At 38.1% G+C, this 18557-nt stretch overlaps 1 protein-coding gene across 1 annotated transcript in view; it reads right to left on the bottom strand.

The window, feature by feature from the left end:
- LOC127445439 (teneurin-3-like) overlaps positions 1 to 18557 on the bottom strand; it is a 362775-nt gene that overhangs the window by 115576 nt on the left and 228642 nt on the right. Inside the window, exon 7 of the mRNA XM_051705512.1 lies at positions 14540 to 14778. Coding sequence (XP_051561472.1) covers positions 14540 to 14778 — 239 coding nt within the window. The remainder of the gene's footprint in view (positions 1 to 14539; positions 14779 to 18557) is intronic.

Here is an 18557-nt window from a genome sequence, read left to right as displayed (position 1 = left end):
GGTTTGAAAGTTCACGCTGAGCCTGTATATCTGTGACACAAGACTCCGTTCAGGTGGGGTGGATGTGCCAAACTCCCACCCACGACAACAGCTCCCTGTGGGTAGCATGCAAGGGCATAGATTTGGCTTGAACATTAGGGTGTTGCAGCGTGAAGCATTTACCCAAGTTTCATTGATCATGGTATAAATGTGTGTGTGTGTGTGTGTGGGCGGGGGGGAGGATGGGCCGTTGTACTTGCTTGTTTTGATTATTGAGGGGGTTACCAATCCCCCCAATCCCCATCCCCATCCCCCCTGGAATCTATGCCCCAGGTAGCATGACAACCTGAGTGAATCAGCACCCATTTGAACATGCTTTGTTTCCCTGGTGATGCTTCTACAGCACATGCCTGGAAAGGTCATACAGGCCAGTGAACAGTCTGTAGGATGCTGTGGGAACTGTGCCATAATGCGGCCTGATCATTAAATGGGGAACTGGTTGGCTGTAAACTGAGAGGAAGTGCAGCAAAATATCAAAGGGTTGAGAAAAAAATACTGCTAAACATACTTATAGCGCTGGCCAGGGAGAGGTTTATTTATTTTGCAGACTGTTTTCGTCCAAAGAAATTTACAGAACACTAACTGCAGAGAGGAAGCAGTCTGTGGTTAATGGTTCCAGCTCACCTCTATCTGAGATTAAACAAAGATTATAAAACAGATAGCTCAAACTCTAAATTCTGATTGGTTGAGCTTTCAAAAGCAATTAAAATTCCAATAAATGGACATCTTTGACTGCACATTCTATATTACAGTAATGCGCCAAGCTGCTATGTTGCTTGGCCATTTACCTGTTGGAAGGATTGTTTATTCTGATTATTATCAATAGGGATGCACCGAAATTTCAGCCACAGGATAATGAAAAAAGTCAAAAATCTTGGCTGAAAATTTGAAACAAACCCTTACTTTAAAATCTGGCTACAGAAACATTGACATTGCATTGAAAAAGCATTGTTCATGAGCAATGATCCTGGTTTAATTACATTTAAATGTCAACGGCAGCTGATAATGGATGATATATTGATATCAATGATGACATGAATGATGGAAGCATACAAGAAAAGACATCTGAATGGAAAATATGCATTTGACCATATTCTTAAGCACTTCATTAGCACTTTGTAGTAAACATGTACTTGTATTAGCCAAACATTTTTTTATTTTATTTTTTACTTCAATAGAGTGCAATATTTAAAACATATATATATATATATATATATATATATATATATATATATATATATATATATATATATATATATATATATATATTACCTTCTAAATATTTTAAAAGTTGTTAAAGCCAAGATGTAATAGTAATGCCACCTTGAGGAACAATAAGTTTAATCACTTAGAAAATAATAATAATAATAATAATAATAATAATAATAAATAGTTAATATAATATAATAATATTTAGAATTTGTTTAATTATTATTATTTTTATTTTTTATTTAATTTAAAATAATCATTTTGGTTTCGGTCAAGAATTTTCTTTCCGGTGCAACACTAATTATTAATAATACATTTAGCTGTTTATTGAACATTGGTGTCTTTTATCACATTTCTGTTTCTGTAATTTTGCAAAAGCAATAAGTCATGAGAGGCTGTACGTTACAGTGATCACCCTTTACACAATATACAGTGGTAAAATCACTGTAACACAGCCTTTAGGGGCTTATTGCTTTAATATTTACATTAGATGTCCAGAGCCTTAACTGCTAATTGCTATTACTGCTCTTAATATAGTGGTACTGGCATGAAGGTGAACTGAATATAATTGTGATGTCCCTGTGATTTGTGATATCATTAGTTGGTCTTGTCTAGCATTAGTATGGGGATCTTATCGGATATGTGTCCCGGCATGTGTGTGTGGTAGCTGTGCTTAGGTGTGCTGCTCTAAGGGGACAGGCTGATCCTCTCTCTGAGTAACAGCAGTGTTAGCTGCAGACGTTGGCTCTAATAAAGGTAATTTAGACCTGCCAACAACCCCCACTGGGTCTCTTCATGCCCCTAGAGTGCACACACAAACTCCACACATAAATCATTTTTCCTTTCTCTGCACTGGTACACTTGTTTGTGTGTTTACTTGTGTGTCTATGGTTATATATTTCTGTACCTCCTGTTATCTGGTGCTGTTGATTTTTTTTTTTATAAAATGAAATAACTCCAATGATATGCAGTGATAATGAGGAAGATAAAGACAGCGACAAAGAGAGAGTATGGAATAGCTGAGGTGCAACACAGATATGTTGAAGTATCCGAGCAGTAATTGGGTAATAAAATTCCTTAAGCTTATGCTCTACACTATCTTTATATCTGTCTATCTGGTCTCCACTCACTCTCTCTCTCTGTAATTAAATTAGAGCCCTGCTGGGTTGGTGCGTTTGCAGAGCAGCCAATGTCTAGCACTCTGACCTGAGCCGAAACGGGGTTATGAGAGAGTGGGTGGTATTGACTTCTCCGTCAGAGAGACGGCCACCCCCTGCTGGGCTGATGGATCCTTTCACAGACACACTTTTGTGCAGGCTGCTCCATTAACTTTCAGCATCACAAATGAGAAATCTCACCTCTGTAGCAGATTCTTATTGTTAATGAAACGGATTCTTGATGATAGACACCATGGTCAGCTGAACTCACTTGCTGCAATATTTGAGTAAAGAACTGGTGTGGATGAATAAACAACCTTCTTCTCCCTAGCGTTTTTCCTGCACAAGTGCAGGGTCCGCTTTCCGGCAAGCCGTTCTCCACTTTCTCCGATCCAGGGCATCCCTGGGGGCGACATTGACGTGCTTCATATCTTCCTTGATTCGATCCATCCACCTCTTCTTTGGTCGCCGCGCGGCCGTTTTCCATCGGGGCTGAGCCGTAATGCTCTCCTTGCCACTGACTCTTCCTCGCTTCAGGTCACATGGCCATACCATCGGAGGCGAGCTTCTCTCATCTTCTCCGTGATCGGTGCCACTCCCATGATCTTCCTGACGTCCTCGTTCATAACGTGGTCCAGTCAGGTCAGTCCCAGTGTCCACCTGAGCACAGGCCAGCATTCTGCTCCATAGAGGGCGACTGGGCGGATGACCGTCTTGTAGACCTTTGCCTTGAGGTGCGTGGGCATGCGTCAGTCGCATAGGATGCCAGTGACCTGGCGCCACTTCATCCAGGCGCCGTTAACTCTTGCTCTTGCGTCCGGGAAGCTGTCGCCGTTGGCCGAGAGGGTGGAGCCAAGGTACTTGAACTGTTCTGCTTTCTTCAGGTCTTTCCCGTTGATGGTGACTGTGCCAGCGGTTTGGGGGTCCCCTTCCATGTAGGTTGAGTTTCAGCCCACTTTCGCCGAGGTGGTCATTCCACTGTTGCACTTGGGCATTGAGTTCCTGGCGGGTCTCTTTGGCGAGGAAGACATCATCGGTGTACAGCATTGTCCATGGGTGGTTCGTTTGGATGTCGGCCGTTGCTGTGTCCATGCAGAGGATGAAGAGCAGGGGTGATAGGGCTGACCCCTGGTGTACAAGCTTAAAGCGCTAATTAACCCCAAAATTAAAATTCTGTCATCATTTACTCACTTTTATGTTGATTAAAACCCATATAACTTTCTTTTATGGAGCACAAAAGGGGATGTTAGGCAAAACATTAGCCTCAGTCACTATTCACTTTCATTGGCTAACATACTACCTATCATTTCCTTTTGTAACCTACGGAAAAAGTTAATAAGGAGCGAGTGATTACAGATTTTTATTTTTGGGCAAACTATCTCTTTAAAGAGAGGGGTTGGGTACACACAGATCAAAGAGCCATGGGGCATCCAGAAATGTTCATGCATTTTTTCAGCATGTGTTTGGAAAACATCCAGACTATTAGAATACAAATGCGGTAAGTGCAAAATAACAAGAAAGCCTCTCTAGCTCTTTCAGCTGACACAGAATTGATATATGCTGCTATGTTTGATTTTTTCTCCTCTCCTTTTCCCTTGGTTGCCTCACTAGTGTTAAAACAGCTTAAGGTGTGCAAGATCACGGGAGGTGGATCGCATTGTTAATGAGCTCTGGGCACAGACAACTATGAATGGTAGAGCAGGCTTTAGAGAGAGACCTATTCTAAATAGCGGTGAGAGGAGAGAGTGGAAGAAAAAGAGGGATAATGCAAGGAAGCACGATGCCTCATCAGTTTGTAGGTGGGCCACTACTGCCTCAGGTGTGCACAGAATGAGTAAATGAGTGATTGCTAGAGGAAGAAGGAAAATAGCTTTTTCACTAGGGCAGAGTTCAAATGCAGAGCAGTACGAATTACAGTTGAGCTAAATGCAAGGCAACTTGTATGAGGCAGGACTGGCGGTTATATAAACACTGGGACTCACAATGTTATCAAGGACCTTGTAATGCTTCATCTGTCTTGTGCTATGATTAAAATACAGTTCCATATATCTCACTGTATGTCACTTATGATCATTAGCAAGACAAAACTGATGGGGTTGGGGAAAACTGAATTTCTATGAGAAGGTCTGACTCATCTAGAATCTATCTTCAGGAGTAAGTTGGGGAGAGAAAGACAAAACAAGCAACACCAAAAGCTAAAAAACTGTGACTGCCGAGAACTGTAGCATTTAAATAGTTCATCCAAAAATGAGTGTGAAGATTTTTATTGAATACTGAATTTTGATCTGTTCCTCACTAAATGCGTTGTACGGCTTCAGAAGACTTAAGGTAAAAATTTAAAATAATGTTGCATTTTTAATAATAGTAAATGCATTAGATATCATTAACAATGTACAATATGTTTTACTGTCTTTATTAATCTTAGTTAACCTCTTGAGACCCCCGCATGACTGCTGTGTGCATTTTTCATTTCCCTTTTTGATTTATAACTAGTATCATCTAATAAACAAGCAAAAAAAAAAAAATAATAATAATTCTAGGGCACTATTTGTCCACATATGTGGAAAGTGGGACTAAGTTGTGAAGTTTTAAGTAATACCAAGCTATAGAAAGTCATATTTTTTCATCAGATCATTTATTTTGTGTCCAGGAGAAATAAGGTCCCATTTTCCACATACAATATGTGGACATAATGTTTATCAGTGCACTGATGTGCAAAAAATGAATGGATTTTTTTAAGCGGCATATTAAACAAAACTACAGACGCTACTCTTTACAACTAAACAGGTTATAAAAAAATTTAAAGAGGTTTCTTACTAGAGGCACCCATAGGAGAGCTTCACGGAAATTGACATCACACTGTTGTGTCACGTGACGCGGTGTGCCAGAAGTTTAACCCTTAAATGGCAGTGTAGATTATTGTGAACAGTATTCAGTCAATTTTAATTAATTTAAATTATGTGTTGTGTATACCAAAGCCAAAATACCACATCCACACACGTCACAATTTATAAATGAATATAATTGTTTCTTGTTAGTGTATGTTAGTTCATAATGCATTTACTAATGTAAACATATACAACTTGTATAAATGTATTAGTATCTGGTGAAACTACCATTAACCAAGATTAATAAGTGCTGAAAAATAATTGTTTCTTGTCAGCTAATGTTAACTAATGTAGTTAACAAATGTTAACGAATACAGACTTATTCTAAAGTGTTACTGACTTATAGTGCACAAGTCGTATGGACCATGTTTGGTACACTTATGATGCATTTTTGGTCATTTTGGAGCCTCCAGTCCTCATTCACTTTAATTATTTAAATGTGGCTAGGGTATTCTTTAAAAAGTCACCTTTTGAGTTCCAGGGAAGAAAGAAAGTCATATGGATTTGAAACAACATCGAGTTAGTAAAATGTCAGTAAATAATGACAGAATGTTAATTTTTGGGTGAACTATTCCTTTAACTGAGGAAAAGATCCACCAATGAATAAAAATGACTTTCCACTGCAATAAATCAAGGGCAAACCAAACGTCCTTTCATTCATCAGAGTATTCCGTTGTGAGTTCAGCTGCTGACAGCCTGTCCCTTGAGCATTTCCAAATCACCCACACAAATTACCTCAACTCTCACCATCCTTATTTGCAATCATCAACCACTTTTCAGAAGCACCAAAGCCACCTTTTTTCTGCCCGTTTATGAAAAAAAGCCATTTGATTGTGCTAATTCACAAACTTCATATTTAATGGACAATTTAATGTCCATTAAGGTGTGATTTCTTTCAAAATGTGTTGAACTCATGGTGAACAAGGTTTGCAATGGAGTTAAAAAGACTCTATTAATTATTCCGAAGTCATCCAGTGAAAGTAAAGTTCCACACATAAGTGGGAGGACAAAGTGGCTGGCTAAACTGTGAAAATATGAGTGCATTGTGGAAAGATTGAGTGAGTATTTTCTCCAGAGCATCACTACTCATTCACGAAGACACAGACCAAATGAAAAACACTGCCTGACTCTGCCTAAATGTAAAATGCTTTTCGGAGGTGCGAAAAGCTGTGAAGTATTTATGAACAGCTTCATCTTGTGGGATTTTAAAAGATGGCTATGGAACTCTTGGCATGCCACGCTTCCTCTGGCTGTTGTTTGGTCCATTGAGGCCCCTTCATGAGTTTCTCCTGTCTTGGACCACTGAATGCTGAGTGCATTGTAGAGCATCTAAGAACAGCCAATCAGCACTCTGTCCTGAAAACACAACCCGTTCATTGTAAATCAGAAAAGCATAGAAGCCTTTGACTTGGGCTTGAGTTGAATCATTCTAGCCTCTGAGCTCTAAGAAGAAAACTCTCTTTTCAAGCCACTCAAGCATTTGTTTCCTTTGCCCAAAGTGAGTAAGAAAAAAAAAAAAAAAACATATCTGAGAACCATTCAGTCATTCAGCCCATCTTTCTGGTCTCAGTGGTGTGATTTTAGTTAGTAGTGGCGGCTGGAGGAGTCTGTCAACATGCTTGAGCTGTCTGGGTGAACCCCCAACCATACTAAAGTCATCCACAGAGGATGTGGTATTGATCGATCGTTCACGAAAAATCTCCACATTGCTATGTTACCCCTGTTGAACAAGAAGCGATTAAGATTGCCAGTTCCCCCAATTGTCTTTTTTGTTTGGTGGGTGTGGGCACAGTGGAGATGGCTGGGGTCTGACACACCAGATGGGACCGACAGAGAAGAGGCTCTGGGTTTTTTTAGTAGCTGGAAGTGCTACTGACACACTACGAGCAAGGCATTGTTTTGCTGTGTGAAACCAAAGAAGAAGATATGTTCTCCATCTGTACTGATGACAGTGTGAGACAAACACATTGCACACATTCAATGCAATGATTCCATTCATACTGCACTCTTCTGAAGGCAATGCATAATTACAGTGCCTTGTAAACAAATCATTTCCAATATTCTCCTGTGGAAACTGGAGTACATGTTCAAACACACAGGTTTGTTTTTAAGATAGGGATAAGGGATAGTTCACCCAAAAATGAAAATTCTATCATTATTTACTCACCCTCATGATATCCCAGGTGTTTATGACTTTCTTTCTTCACCAGAACACATAAAAAAAAAAAAAAAGTAGAAAAATATCTTAGCTCAGTAGGTCCTTAAAATGCAAGTGAATGGCGATTTCTCTTTTGAAGCTACAAAAATCACAGATATTCAGTATAAACGTCATCAATACGACTCCAGCAGTTACCGTAAATTAATGTCTTCTAAAGCGATACGATCACTTTAGGTGCGAAAAAAGACCAATATTTAAGTACTTTTGAACTATATTCAAATGATACCGGTAAGCTTCACGAGAGGGTAGATTTCAAGCGGACTATTCGCGCTGCCATGATACAGATCTCACTGCTATGATACAGATACTAATCTCACGTTCTTCACTCAGTTGAGACATCTTGGATAAGCACACAAACGCACCATTGTGATTAAAGAAATAGATAAATACAGATCTAAACCAAAACCAACCAAGCTTCTGTACAGCGTTCCTTCTTCTCACTTGTAAACAGCGCTGCTCTTATGGCTGTGACGCACGTGCCTCAGTTCTTGCGTATTTCAAATGTCAATGCGATTACATCACACGCACATACCGCTGCAGAACAAAAGCATGATTTATAGTTTAAAAAAGTACTTAAATATTTATCTTTTTCACAAGACATTAATTTAACAACTGGTGTCATATGGATGACGTTTATGCTGCCTATCTGTGATTTTTGGAGCTTCAAAAGAGTAATCACCATTCGCTTGCATTTTAAGGACCTACTGAGCTAAGATACGTTTCAATTTTTCTTCAGATATGTTCTGGTGAAGAAAGAAAGTCATACACAACTGGGATATCATGAGAGTGAGTAAACAATGATAGAATTTTAATTATTAGGTGAACTATCCCTTTAATTCCTTGGATTCAAAGTGGTGCTGCTTGAGAATTGTCAAATAATTTAAGCAGGTATAACTTATAATTAACCTAAACTTTATTAGTTCTGTGCAGTAATTTGATGGGAATAGAAGTAATTTGGCAAATGAAAAGCCATTTGGTAAATGTATTGTCAAGCCCATTTGTGGAAACATCTTGAATTGGAAGAAAAAGTGCAGAAACAATGTTCTACTGTGTAGTCCCACATCATCAGCCATTTGAATTTGGAACCCAAATTTAGAGGGATAATGAGGTCTGATAATGAAAGCTTGGATGGGACAAAAGAACAGCCACAGATGAAAGAAAGAGCAAAGAAATCTGTTTTGGGGCTTGTTAATGTTTGGCTCCTACTAGGGCACTGTCGTGATTAACTCTCCATATATTTCCATAATTTCTGTGATGCACTTTAATGTCCTGCTGGGTGCATCTTCAGGAATCTTAATATGCAGCAATGATCAGAGCCGCTGAGTGTCCGGCCAGAGACACCCCGTTGATTGTAAGCCAAGCACTTTCTTCATACTAATGCTTATAATAACTCAAAAAGTTACGATTCGTAACAAAAACTTTATTTTCCAGTCGTTGGAATTTAGAGATATGATTTTAAATTTAGATTTAAGTTCCTGGAAATTTTGATCAGGCTATTAAAGGAGTATTCAATGTTCAAAACAAATTAAGTTCAATCAACAGCATTTGTGACATAATGTAAAAACAATCTAGACTAGTCCCTCGTTTAATTCAAAAAGCAAAAATGGCAGTCATAATGAGGCACTTACAAATGGAAGTGAATGGAGCCAATCCATAAACTTTAATGTACTCACTGTTTCAAAAGTATAGCCACAAGACATAAACATTATGTGTGTTAACATGATTTCAGTATGATAAAATTAGTAATTTAACATGCATTACAGCATGTATCAGACGGCATATACAAGATTTATCAAAGTTATTAGATATAACTTTACACAGATAAGGTTAGAAAGAAATCATATTAGCACATATAATGTTTACGTCTTCTGGCAAAACAGTGTTTATGGACCCATTCACTTCCATTGTTAGTGACTAAGAGTAACCGTGATTTTTTTCTTCTTCTAATAAACGAGGGAAACAAGGAAATCATTTTTTTGTGGTAATCAACATTGCCACAAATGCTGTTGCTTGAACTTGTATTGAATCCAGACCATTCCTTTAAAGGACACCATACAGTATAAAAAATCATAGAAGTTAAAAAAAATATCAAGTATCGAGATAATTATTGTTATTAGCCGATTATGTCTTTCTCTCTCTCTCTCTCTCTCTCTGGATTGATGGTTGTGATCTGTGCTCTATTAGCAGTTGTATTTACAAAAGAAACAGACATGGCTGTGGAGTGTCAGTAAACAGTTGTGGAAGCTGCTGAACTGCCTCCTAGAATACAGTGGAATAATTAACTCTGAAATGGATTTGGCTTCCTCTATAAAGAGCAAAATTAGCTTTAGTTATTCAGCCACTCTGTTCACTGATCCATACAGGGAATCCAAACTTCTTTAAACCTGTTGAATAAAGGCTTTAATGCTGTACATCATGTCTACACTGGCAGTGAAAACAGTGATCTTCAAATGACTTCTCTCAAAATGACACAAATTGTGTACAATATTGAAAAGCCCACTGACTGAACAAATGCATTTCTACTGGATGTAATATGGGCTCGCTGATGCTGTCCTGTCATCCCTTTATGTCTTAAAGATAAAAGAAGGCCGCTAGATCTCTACAGAACTGAATAGGTCTGGAGCGATATTGCATTGAGAAAGAAAAAAAGAAGAATGCTTTATTTCCCGTTATTGACTCCGGAGGCCATCCTTGACGTCATCAATAAATAGAACGTGTGTAAGTGCATGTTTGGGTGTGTTCTCCATGTCTGAATGCTACTGTATAGTTGGTGGCTGTGACAATCGCTGCTATTTCTGTCATTACAGTATAATTTGGATATGGCATATGCCACTTTCCACCATAATGGTTCAATCGGTGTCCTATTACTTTGCTATAAACTATTACCTAATAAAATTAACAACACAATAGGTAGGTAGTTTTAAACTTCACATTTTTTTACCCTTCTCCCCTTTAAAATTCTGTTTCCTGCCTGTCCCACATCACTGGTCTTGACATTTTTTATTTTAATTAATTAATTAATTATAATCATACAACAGTTTAGTCATTTTAAAATTTGCTTGTTAAATTCATATTCAGTTCATTGTAGAAAAACAAAACAAAACCATATTTTGTGCCCTATTAAAGCTGTTACCACATGGTGCACCCCTATAAAATATTTTTATATTTTTATAAATTTTATAAATTGTGAAAGAGGATGTGACATTATTTGGACCGTTTCTATAGCATGACAGGAAGCAGAGCATGTGAGCGAAGCGGAGCGGTGTGACACTCCACTCAATAACCCGCTCCATGCGTGTGCGCTCCGCTCAGCCGCTCACGGCCCAAGCAGACGCTCCGCTCAAGTACCGCTCACCGGTAAAAAAGCATTCGCTCAAATCCCGCTCCGACATAACATTTCTCTGTAATATACTTGGTTCCAAACACATACACAGGGGGTAGCTACAGTGGCCCAAGCAACTGCCCCTTTGCCCACATGGACTGTGGTGCCCCTCTGGGTGAAATATAGATTATAGGCCAACATTTATTAAATTATCAAATGATTAGTAATGTACACATCTGAAATTATGTGATTGTATTGTTGTGTTGTAGTATATAAAATCTCGTGGTTTATTTTGGACTGGTTTACAACAGTTGTTTGATAATTGATTCTGCCAGGCCTTTCTTATCATTTGTAATCAGTCAAATATTTCTCTGTTAGCACATATGTCATCAACATCATCAAACTGAATAAATTCAGTTCTTAATTACCATTATTTACTTTAAAAAGTCATCAAACATGCCTCTAGAAGTGATAAAACATGTGTGTTGGCATGGAAACTCGCATACGTGCAAATTTGTGCTTTTCAGTTTAAATTGGACCCGAGTGATACAACCGACCCAGAAAAACACAATCTTTTCAACTTTAAAGTTTGTTCGAGTCGTTTATGGCAATAATGAAAACATGGACTGATACCAGGAAAAATATTGCAGGTAAAAGTGAAATTCATAATTGTTTTTCAGTTGCGTTGTCTCCACGGAATGATTATAGATTTGATAAATTAATATGTTTCTGATTTAATGCTATCAGATTTTGGGTCTGTAAATTAAAATGAGCAATTTCTCATCCTAATTTTGTGTTCAGTTTTAAAGTGTGTATTAAGTTATCCAGAAAAGAGCAGTGAATGTTTTTCTCTTTTTTTCCAGTGTTGTTGCTTTATTAATATTCCCTACAATTTCATATATCTACAATATTTATATATACGAATCATATGCAATCTAAAGGATTGTGGTTATTTATATAATAATTATTATATTAGTAGATAGCATGTGGCCCCTTTGTTTTTTCTTGTTATTTTTAAAGCATTATAAAGTGAATCTGGACTTTATATTCGTCAAACGATCATGTGTTGTACATGCACTCTTTATATGTACAGCAGGGTTTAACCATGGATTTAACAAATAAAAAATATTTGTCCTGCATAAAGTGAGATTTTGTCCAATATATATATATTAGATTAAATGTTTTCATGTTTCATGATCCTAAAACAAATAAAAATTATTTAATTCACAAATTACACTGCCTTCGTTTAAGAAAAACAAAAAATTCTAATGTACAATCATTAACAGATTTTAACCTGCATTGCGCAGATTTTTTCTCTGCGCAATGCAACAAGCGACGTTGAAGATGTTATCTGCAACCACTAATCTAGAATCAGTTTTTTAATGTTTCACTTATCGTTAAGGTGTGGATTTGACTTTATCCCGAAGCAGAAATCGAAAGCAACAGGTGGTCGATTAAGTGAGATAATTCCGCTATGAAATTCTCTATGTGAGAGCGGAAATCTTTACCAATCATATGCTCAATTGTACAATAGATTTTTTGTGTGTGTTCGCCGGGATTCAAGGAAAAATGCTTTGCCAATATACAGTATTATTAAGCTTACATATTCAATTAAGGGTGCTCTAACCTTAAAGTAATATTTGCTAACTCTCACACTCTCTCCAGACTCCCTTTCGATTTCCTCGTTCTTAGCTTTGATTTATACTTTGCATTTATTTAGGTTATAAGGTTTGCAAATTCACTAAAACAATGTTAGAGCTCCATAACATCAGGCCTATTGCTTATTTCGCAGATTCCCAAACCAGCGTATCACGAAGCGCATTCTGGGTTGAGCGAGCGGCACTGAGCGGCGCGGAATCTTCAAAAACGTGCTCTCCGCTCAGGTGAAATTATCACCGCTCCGCTCTCGCTCCACTCCGCTCACATGCTCTGGCAGGAAGACAATAAAGTACTCCATTATCATTTTTTATATTTTTAAACAAATAAAAAGTACCTGTTACGAAATCTTTTTAAGAACAATGATAAAATATTTATTTATGGTAAATTACGTTTCCATATTAAGTTTCTAAAAACCAGCACGTGCTTCCAAACTAGTTCGTTTCTACTGTTTTTCTTCCATTTTTGTATCTGTTTATTAGATCACCTGCTGTTTTATTAATGTGTTTATTGTTTATTTAATTATTCTATTTATTGCTAGAAAATAATGAAATCAGGATTTTATACTGTATTCTGACATGTCCCAATACAGTTTTTAGTTTGACGTCTTAAGGTGGGCAAACAATATTTTCTTTGAAGGTTAAGCACTTCCTTTCACTGACACTTGAAAAAAAAAAAAAAAAAAAATGTCTATGCTTTTCAAGAGATTTAAGCCCTATTTTTGACTCCATTTAATGGAAAGTGCCATATTATAGGTTCTTAAAATAGCTTTTTTTTTTTTTTGTTACCTGCACCATAGAGTGTTGTGTGCATACTGCATACAGAATATGTGTATGTGTTTGTGTGTGGGTGTGAATTTGTACATGCATTTCAATCTCTCTTTTTTCTTCCCACTTCCCTTTTCCTCTCTAGCTTTAGTAATATAAACATTACTTAAACGGCCAGTAGTAAGACCATTGTCTCATGTTATAGCAGAAGCATGTAACGTGACCATAGGGAGAATAAACAAAGGTCCTGCGTCTGCTGAATCTCCCATGCATTCCAGCTGTTCAAGAGCACCATCGTTCCTTTGAGACAAACCAGCCCACCTCACAGTCAAAAACAGCATCTTTACAGTAAATTCACAAAACCTCTCATCAGTGTGACATTTGTATGGAATGAGGAAACAACTGGCTCCATTCATAGAGGAAACTTAAACAAGACTTTACATTTGGCAAACATGGGATAAATGCTAAATGAAAGCTAACTTATATCCATGGTGACTGAAAAGGAACGTAAGCAAATGTTTGCCTGTCAAAATGGTCTTATTTGCTATGGCAACATACGCTACATGGGTCAGTTGTGCAGGTGAATGTGAATAAGACAAAAATTAGCAGTGGTTTCCATAGCAACGTCATTAACAAAGCAGTTGTTTTTGCAATAGTATTCCACATGCCTTACAGCATCTTGGAGGCATGTTAGAGAGGGTAACCTGAGAAAAATTATATCCAGATCTCAACAATAAAGGGACTTGCGTCAGTGTTACCGAATACATTGAGCTCTATGAGTGTAAGGTCAGCTTGAGCACAACTCGCGGTTGAAACTGTTTGAACTTGTTTGAGTGCCACGTTGCAATGCTTGACGGAAGAGCAACACGGTGATCAAAGCTAAAAGAATTTTAACTTTGACTGTGTTGCCGCTGACCTTTCGAAGCATCACAAAATGGACAATTCAGATGATGTATTATTACAAGGGATCAACGTGTCACTTGATGTACATATATTTTAAATTTCTGTCATATTGAAATATGTCTCATTTTCTGTGGCGAGGCTAGTGAAAATGCAGAGCAAATACAAATCTGACCAACTGGGCAAGCAGAATAAACCCTTATTGTTGAGATACACTAGGTTATTCTATTTTAAGTCAAAGTTACTTTACTGGCAGTAAAGATTCAGAACATTACTAAGTAAAGTGGTTTTGGGGGACATGATGTCACCCCTATTCCAAGGCATTTCTAACTATGTAACATCGGGATTACACATTTAGGCATGTTTGTGCTGTTAACACCTACCGATGCAGTAGCACAGCAGTATAGAGAGCAATATGGAAACGGCCATGGCACTGAGAGCCGTGCACCTCCATGAGCAGTACTTGGAGGACTTCTTGAACTTGAAGGCGCTGCGGGAGAGTGTGTTGCGGGGCAGGGGCCGCGTGGGGGGCGAGTAGACCGCCCCCGTGGCCATGGTGTATCCTGGCGTGGCCGTGCTGAACAGAGGAGTGGTACCGGTGCCTGTCTTAAAGAGAAAGTGCCTAAAAGAGAGCGAGAGAGAGAGAGAGAGAACAGAAAAAGAACATTTACTCTCATTTTGTAAGAACACATTTTTGTAAGACATTTTCATTTTACATTGAACAGCTTTGGGCAAAACAGATTAATGGCAAGAATTCAAACTTGTCTGATCCAGCTCATACAGTCAGAAACCATTTGAAAAGTTTAATAAAACATTTAACATAATCATGTCTAAAACTTACACAGTATCATAGGAAACTCAATATACTAAGTGTAAATAAATCTAAATGAATAGTTACAAAGACACAGTCATTGCTCACAAAGTGAGTGGGGCTCATTACAGGAATTGAGGAGCCCTCCCACAGCACTCCCCAACTCCTTTACGGCTCCTGCTAAGTTAGTGTCACCCTTCCCCGCTGACTGGCACTTCAGGTATGATTGGCTAACAGAAGCCTTTGGCATGTGGTAATTATGGTGGGCAGATATTACCATCACATTTATTAAGCTAAACCTTTCTGTTTGCCTGCACACCGCAGTGAAAGTCTAGCCCTCTTCACACACTTTCAACCTTTACAGAACACATCTCAATCAAAGCCCTGGTGTTTGACTTTTCTTTAGCCTGCTGTGTTTCTTTGCCTGCATGAAAGAGGAGAAACAGGAAATGTTTTGTGTCAGTATGTGGAGCTATCAACTATACATCTGGAGTCAGTTAATTGTACTTGAAGGGATTGTTCACCCACAAATTAAAATTCTGTCATTATTTACTCACCCTCATGTTATTCTTGTCTTATTTTTTTTGTAATGATTAATCTGGTCTGTATTTTCAATACAGTGTCAGTTGAAAACGCTGCAAGTTCTGGCATGAACACACAAACCACTGTGAAAGAGCTCCTCTCATGGCGCTCATGAACATGCAATGCATGTCAAGATTTTCATTCAAAAATTATGTACATTTTGGGTTAATTCTCACTATGTATATATATATATATATATATATATATATATATATATATATATATATATATATATATATATATATATATATTTTTTATTATTATTTTTTTTTTATTCAAAAGACATGAACTCTTTTTATGATCCTTTAGGTCCTTTAAGCTTTAAAGAGAGGCACTATCCACTGGCATTGCATTGAAAAGACAGACCAGAATAATCACCTTTTGTGCTCCACATAAGACAGAAAGTCGTATGGGTTTGGATTGACATAAAAGTGAGAAAATTTACATAAAAATTACATATTTTTCATTTTTGAACTGTTCCTTTAACAGATGGAGAGAAAACTTTTTCTAATTAAAATCACATAATTTTTCCTCCACAAAAGTACTTTCTTATGTGTAGCATTAACAAATCATACTATCCAAGGTGTAAACTAAGACTTCAAACATTTACTAAAGGCCTAGAAGTCTCCCACAACACAAAATCCCCTCCCTTCATTAAACAACACAACTCACAAGCTTGCAGAGCTAAGCGATTCTCTAAAACTGCACGATTGTCTATTCAATTGCATTATTTATGTTGACAGAATGACCCATGAAGACACCGAACAATGGGACAAACAGATGATTCGAGCTGCGATATCAAATAACACTGAGCACTAAATCCAATTAGCGAGACAATTCGACAATCTCCCTGCAATCTAATGCAGAAACAGAAAGTGAGAGAGAGAGAGAGAGAGAGAGAGAGAGAGAGAGAGAGAGAATGCCTAAGTTTTAGAGCAGTAAACAGTTGGTGCCAACTCACTGAAACTCCAATTTTATCAATAAACCCAATCTTAGCTAAGATGCTGTGCCTTCAGATTCTCTGGGCCTCAGCAGCGAGGCAGTCAGGATTTAATCTAGTATTAGTCAAATTAAAATATTAAAGACTGTGTAACTTGATTTATGCAAGTGGTGAATCCATTAGCATATTAGTGGATTTCTATTGCAACTTAATTTAGAGCAATTATTCCTAAGCAAGTATCAGTGTCAAAAGTGACTGCCAATCAATTGCCTCTTGATAATTTACAGTCATTGGCAAACCGAACATAGGATGAGATATACGATAGGAGGCTGGGCCAGTGCAAGTTTGGATGGCTCAATATTGGGCTTATGGAGGGACTTTGGCCATTTGGTTGGCTCAGTGCAAGCCTTCTGTTTGAGGGGAGGCGGGGTCTGGAGATTTAGCACTTTGGTTGGCTCAGTGTTGGGCTTGGCATCGGCAGCTGGCACTATGAGAAGACTCAGGAGCACGTACCCGTCCCCATAGCCGCCCTCGTGGCACACGGGAGGGAACACATCCATCTCTATTAAGTTGTCATGCCCGTTTTCAAGAACTGCTTGCTTTACTAATTTTCTACATGAGAAAGACAAACAATTAGAATAAAGGTCGTCAGTGCTTTCTGGTGAAGAGTCAGTCAAGCTATTTTTAATTATGAGTTTGGCAGCAAACCTGCAGAGCTTCCCAGAAGGCAGTCAGTCATTGCTGAATGCACACTGAATGAAAGATAGACGGTCGCACGTGAACCCACGCGTATGAAAAGACTCATAAAACTTACTGACGGTTTATATGCAGTGGACCGCTTCATTTTTTCTATTAATGCAAGCACTTACATGCTTTGATAAGGCGGAATATTTATTATGGTGAACAGAGCCATAGAACAGCTCAACCACTCTGAATGACTGTAAAGTGTTACTGGTGGGCTCTATACAGTACATCCACTCTAAGCTAAGTGTGTGAATATATTCATTACTGTATTTCCTTTACATTGAATAGTGTCTTCATAGAGAGAGAGAGAGAGAGAGAGAGAGAGAGAGAGAGTTGAATCTTCAGAGACAGGGCTCCAGACTAAAAAAAATGACTAAGGAGCCATTGGCTCCTAAACTGAAACATTAAAGAGCCAAATGGCTGTTTTTAGTCACCAAATCACAGAATTGCTTGATTTAGATTGCTGTTCAGAAACAAGATAGAAAGCAGAAGAAAAGGAAGACAGTTGATAACCCATTATTCTGAGGTTTAATAAATAGTCAAATGTTCGCACCCCTTTCATAATTTATACAAATATAAGAGAAAAAATATTTTTTTATTTAATACTGCTCTTCACAATCTACATTACAGAGAATTACATAAAGTATAATATGTATATAGTAGTTTGTTGTCTTTTTTTTCTCCCCTTTTCTCCCCAATTTGGAATCCCCAATTCCCAATGCACTCTAAGTCCTCGTGGTGGCATAGTGACTCGCCTCAATCTGGGTGGCGGAGGACAAATCTCAGTTGCCTCCGCGTCTGAGACCATCAATCCACGCATCTTATCACGTGGCTTGTTGAGCGTGTTACCGCGGTGCCCCACCGAGAACAAGAACCACATTTAAGTGACCACTAGGAGGTTACCCCATGTGACTCTACCCTCCCTAGTAACCGGGCCAATTTGGTTGCTTAGGAGACCTGGCTGGAGTCACTCAGCATGCCCTGGATTCGAACTTGCGACTCCAGGGGTGGTATATGTGTGTGTGTGTGTGTGTGTGTGTGTGTGTGTGTGTGTGTGTGTGTGTGTATATATATATATATATATATATATATATATATATATATATATATATATATATACACACACACACACACACACACACACAGTATATAAATTGTTTTACAATATTGCCTTAGTCTTTTACTGTTACCAGATGGCCCAGACACAGAGACTACAAAAGTGCAAATTGAATGAAATCCCAGATGCAGTTTACTGTGCTACTCCAATCCCAATCAATAATTACCAGGAGAAAAAAAAGTGGTACACAGTGTGGGACTTTTAATT

This window comes from Myxocyprinus asiaticus, chromosome 8, assembly GCF_019703515.2.
Source record: "Myxocyprinus asiaticus isolate MX2 ecotype Aquarium Trade chromosome 8, UBuf_Myxa_2, whole genome shotgun sequence".
NCBI classification, from domain to species: Eukaryota; Metazoa; Chordata; class Actinopteri; order Cypriniformes; family Catostomidae; genus Myxocyprinus; species Myxocyprinus asiaticus.
This window is presented reverse-complemented; position numbering and strand designations above follow the sequence as displayed.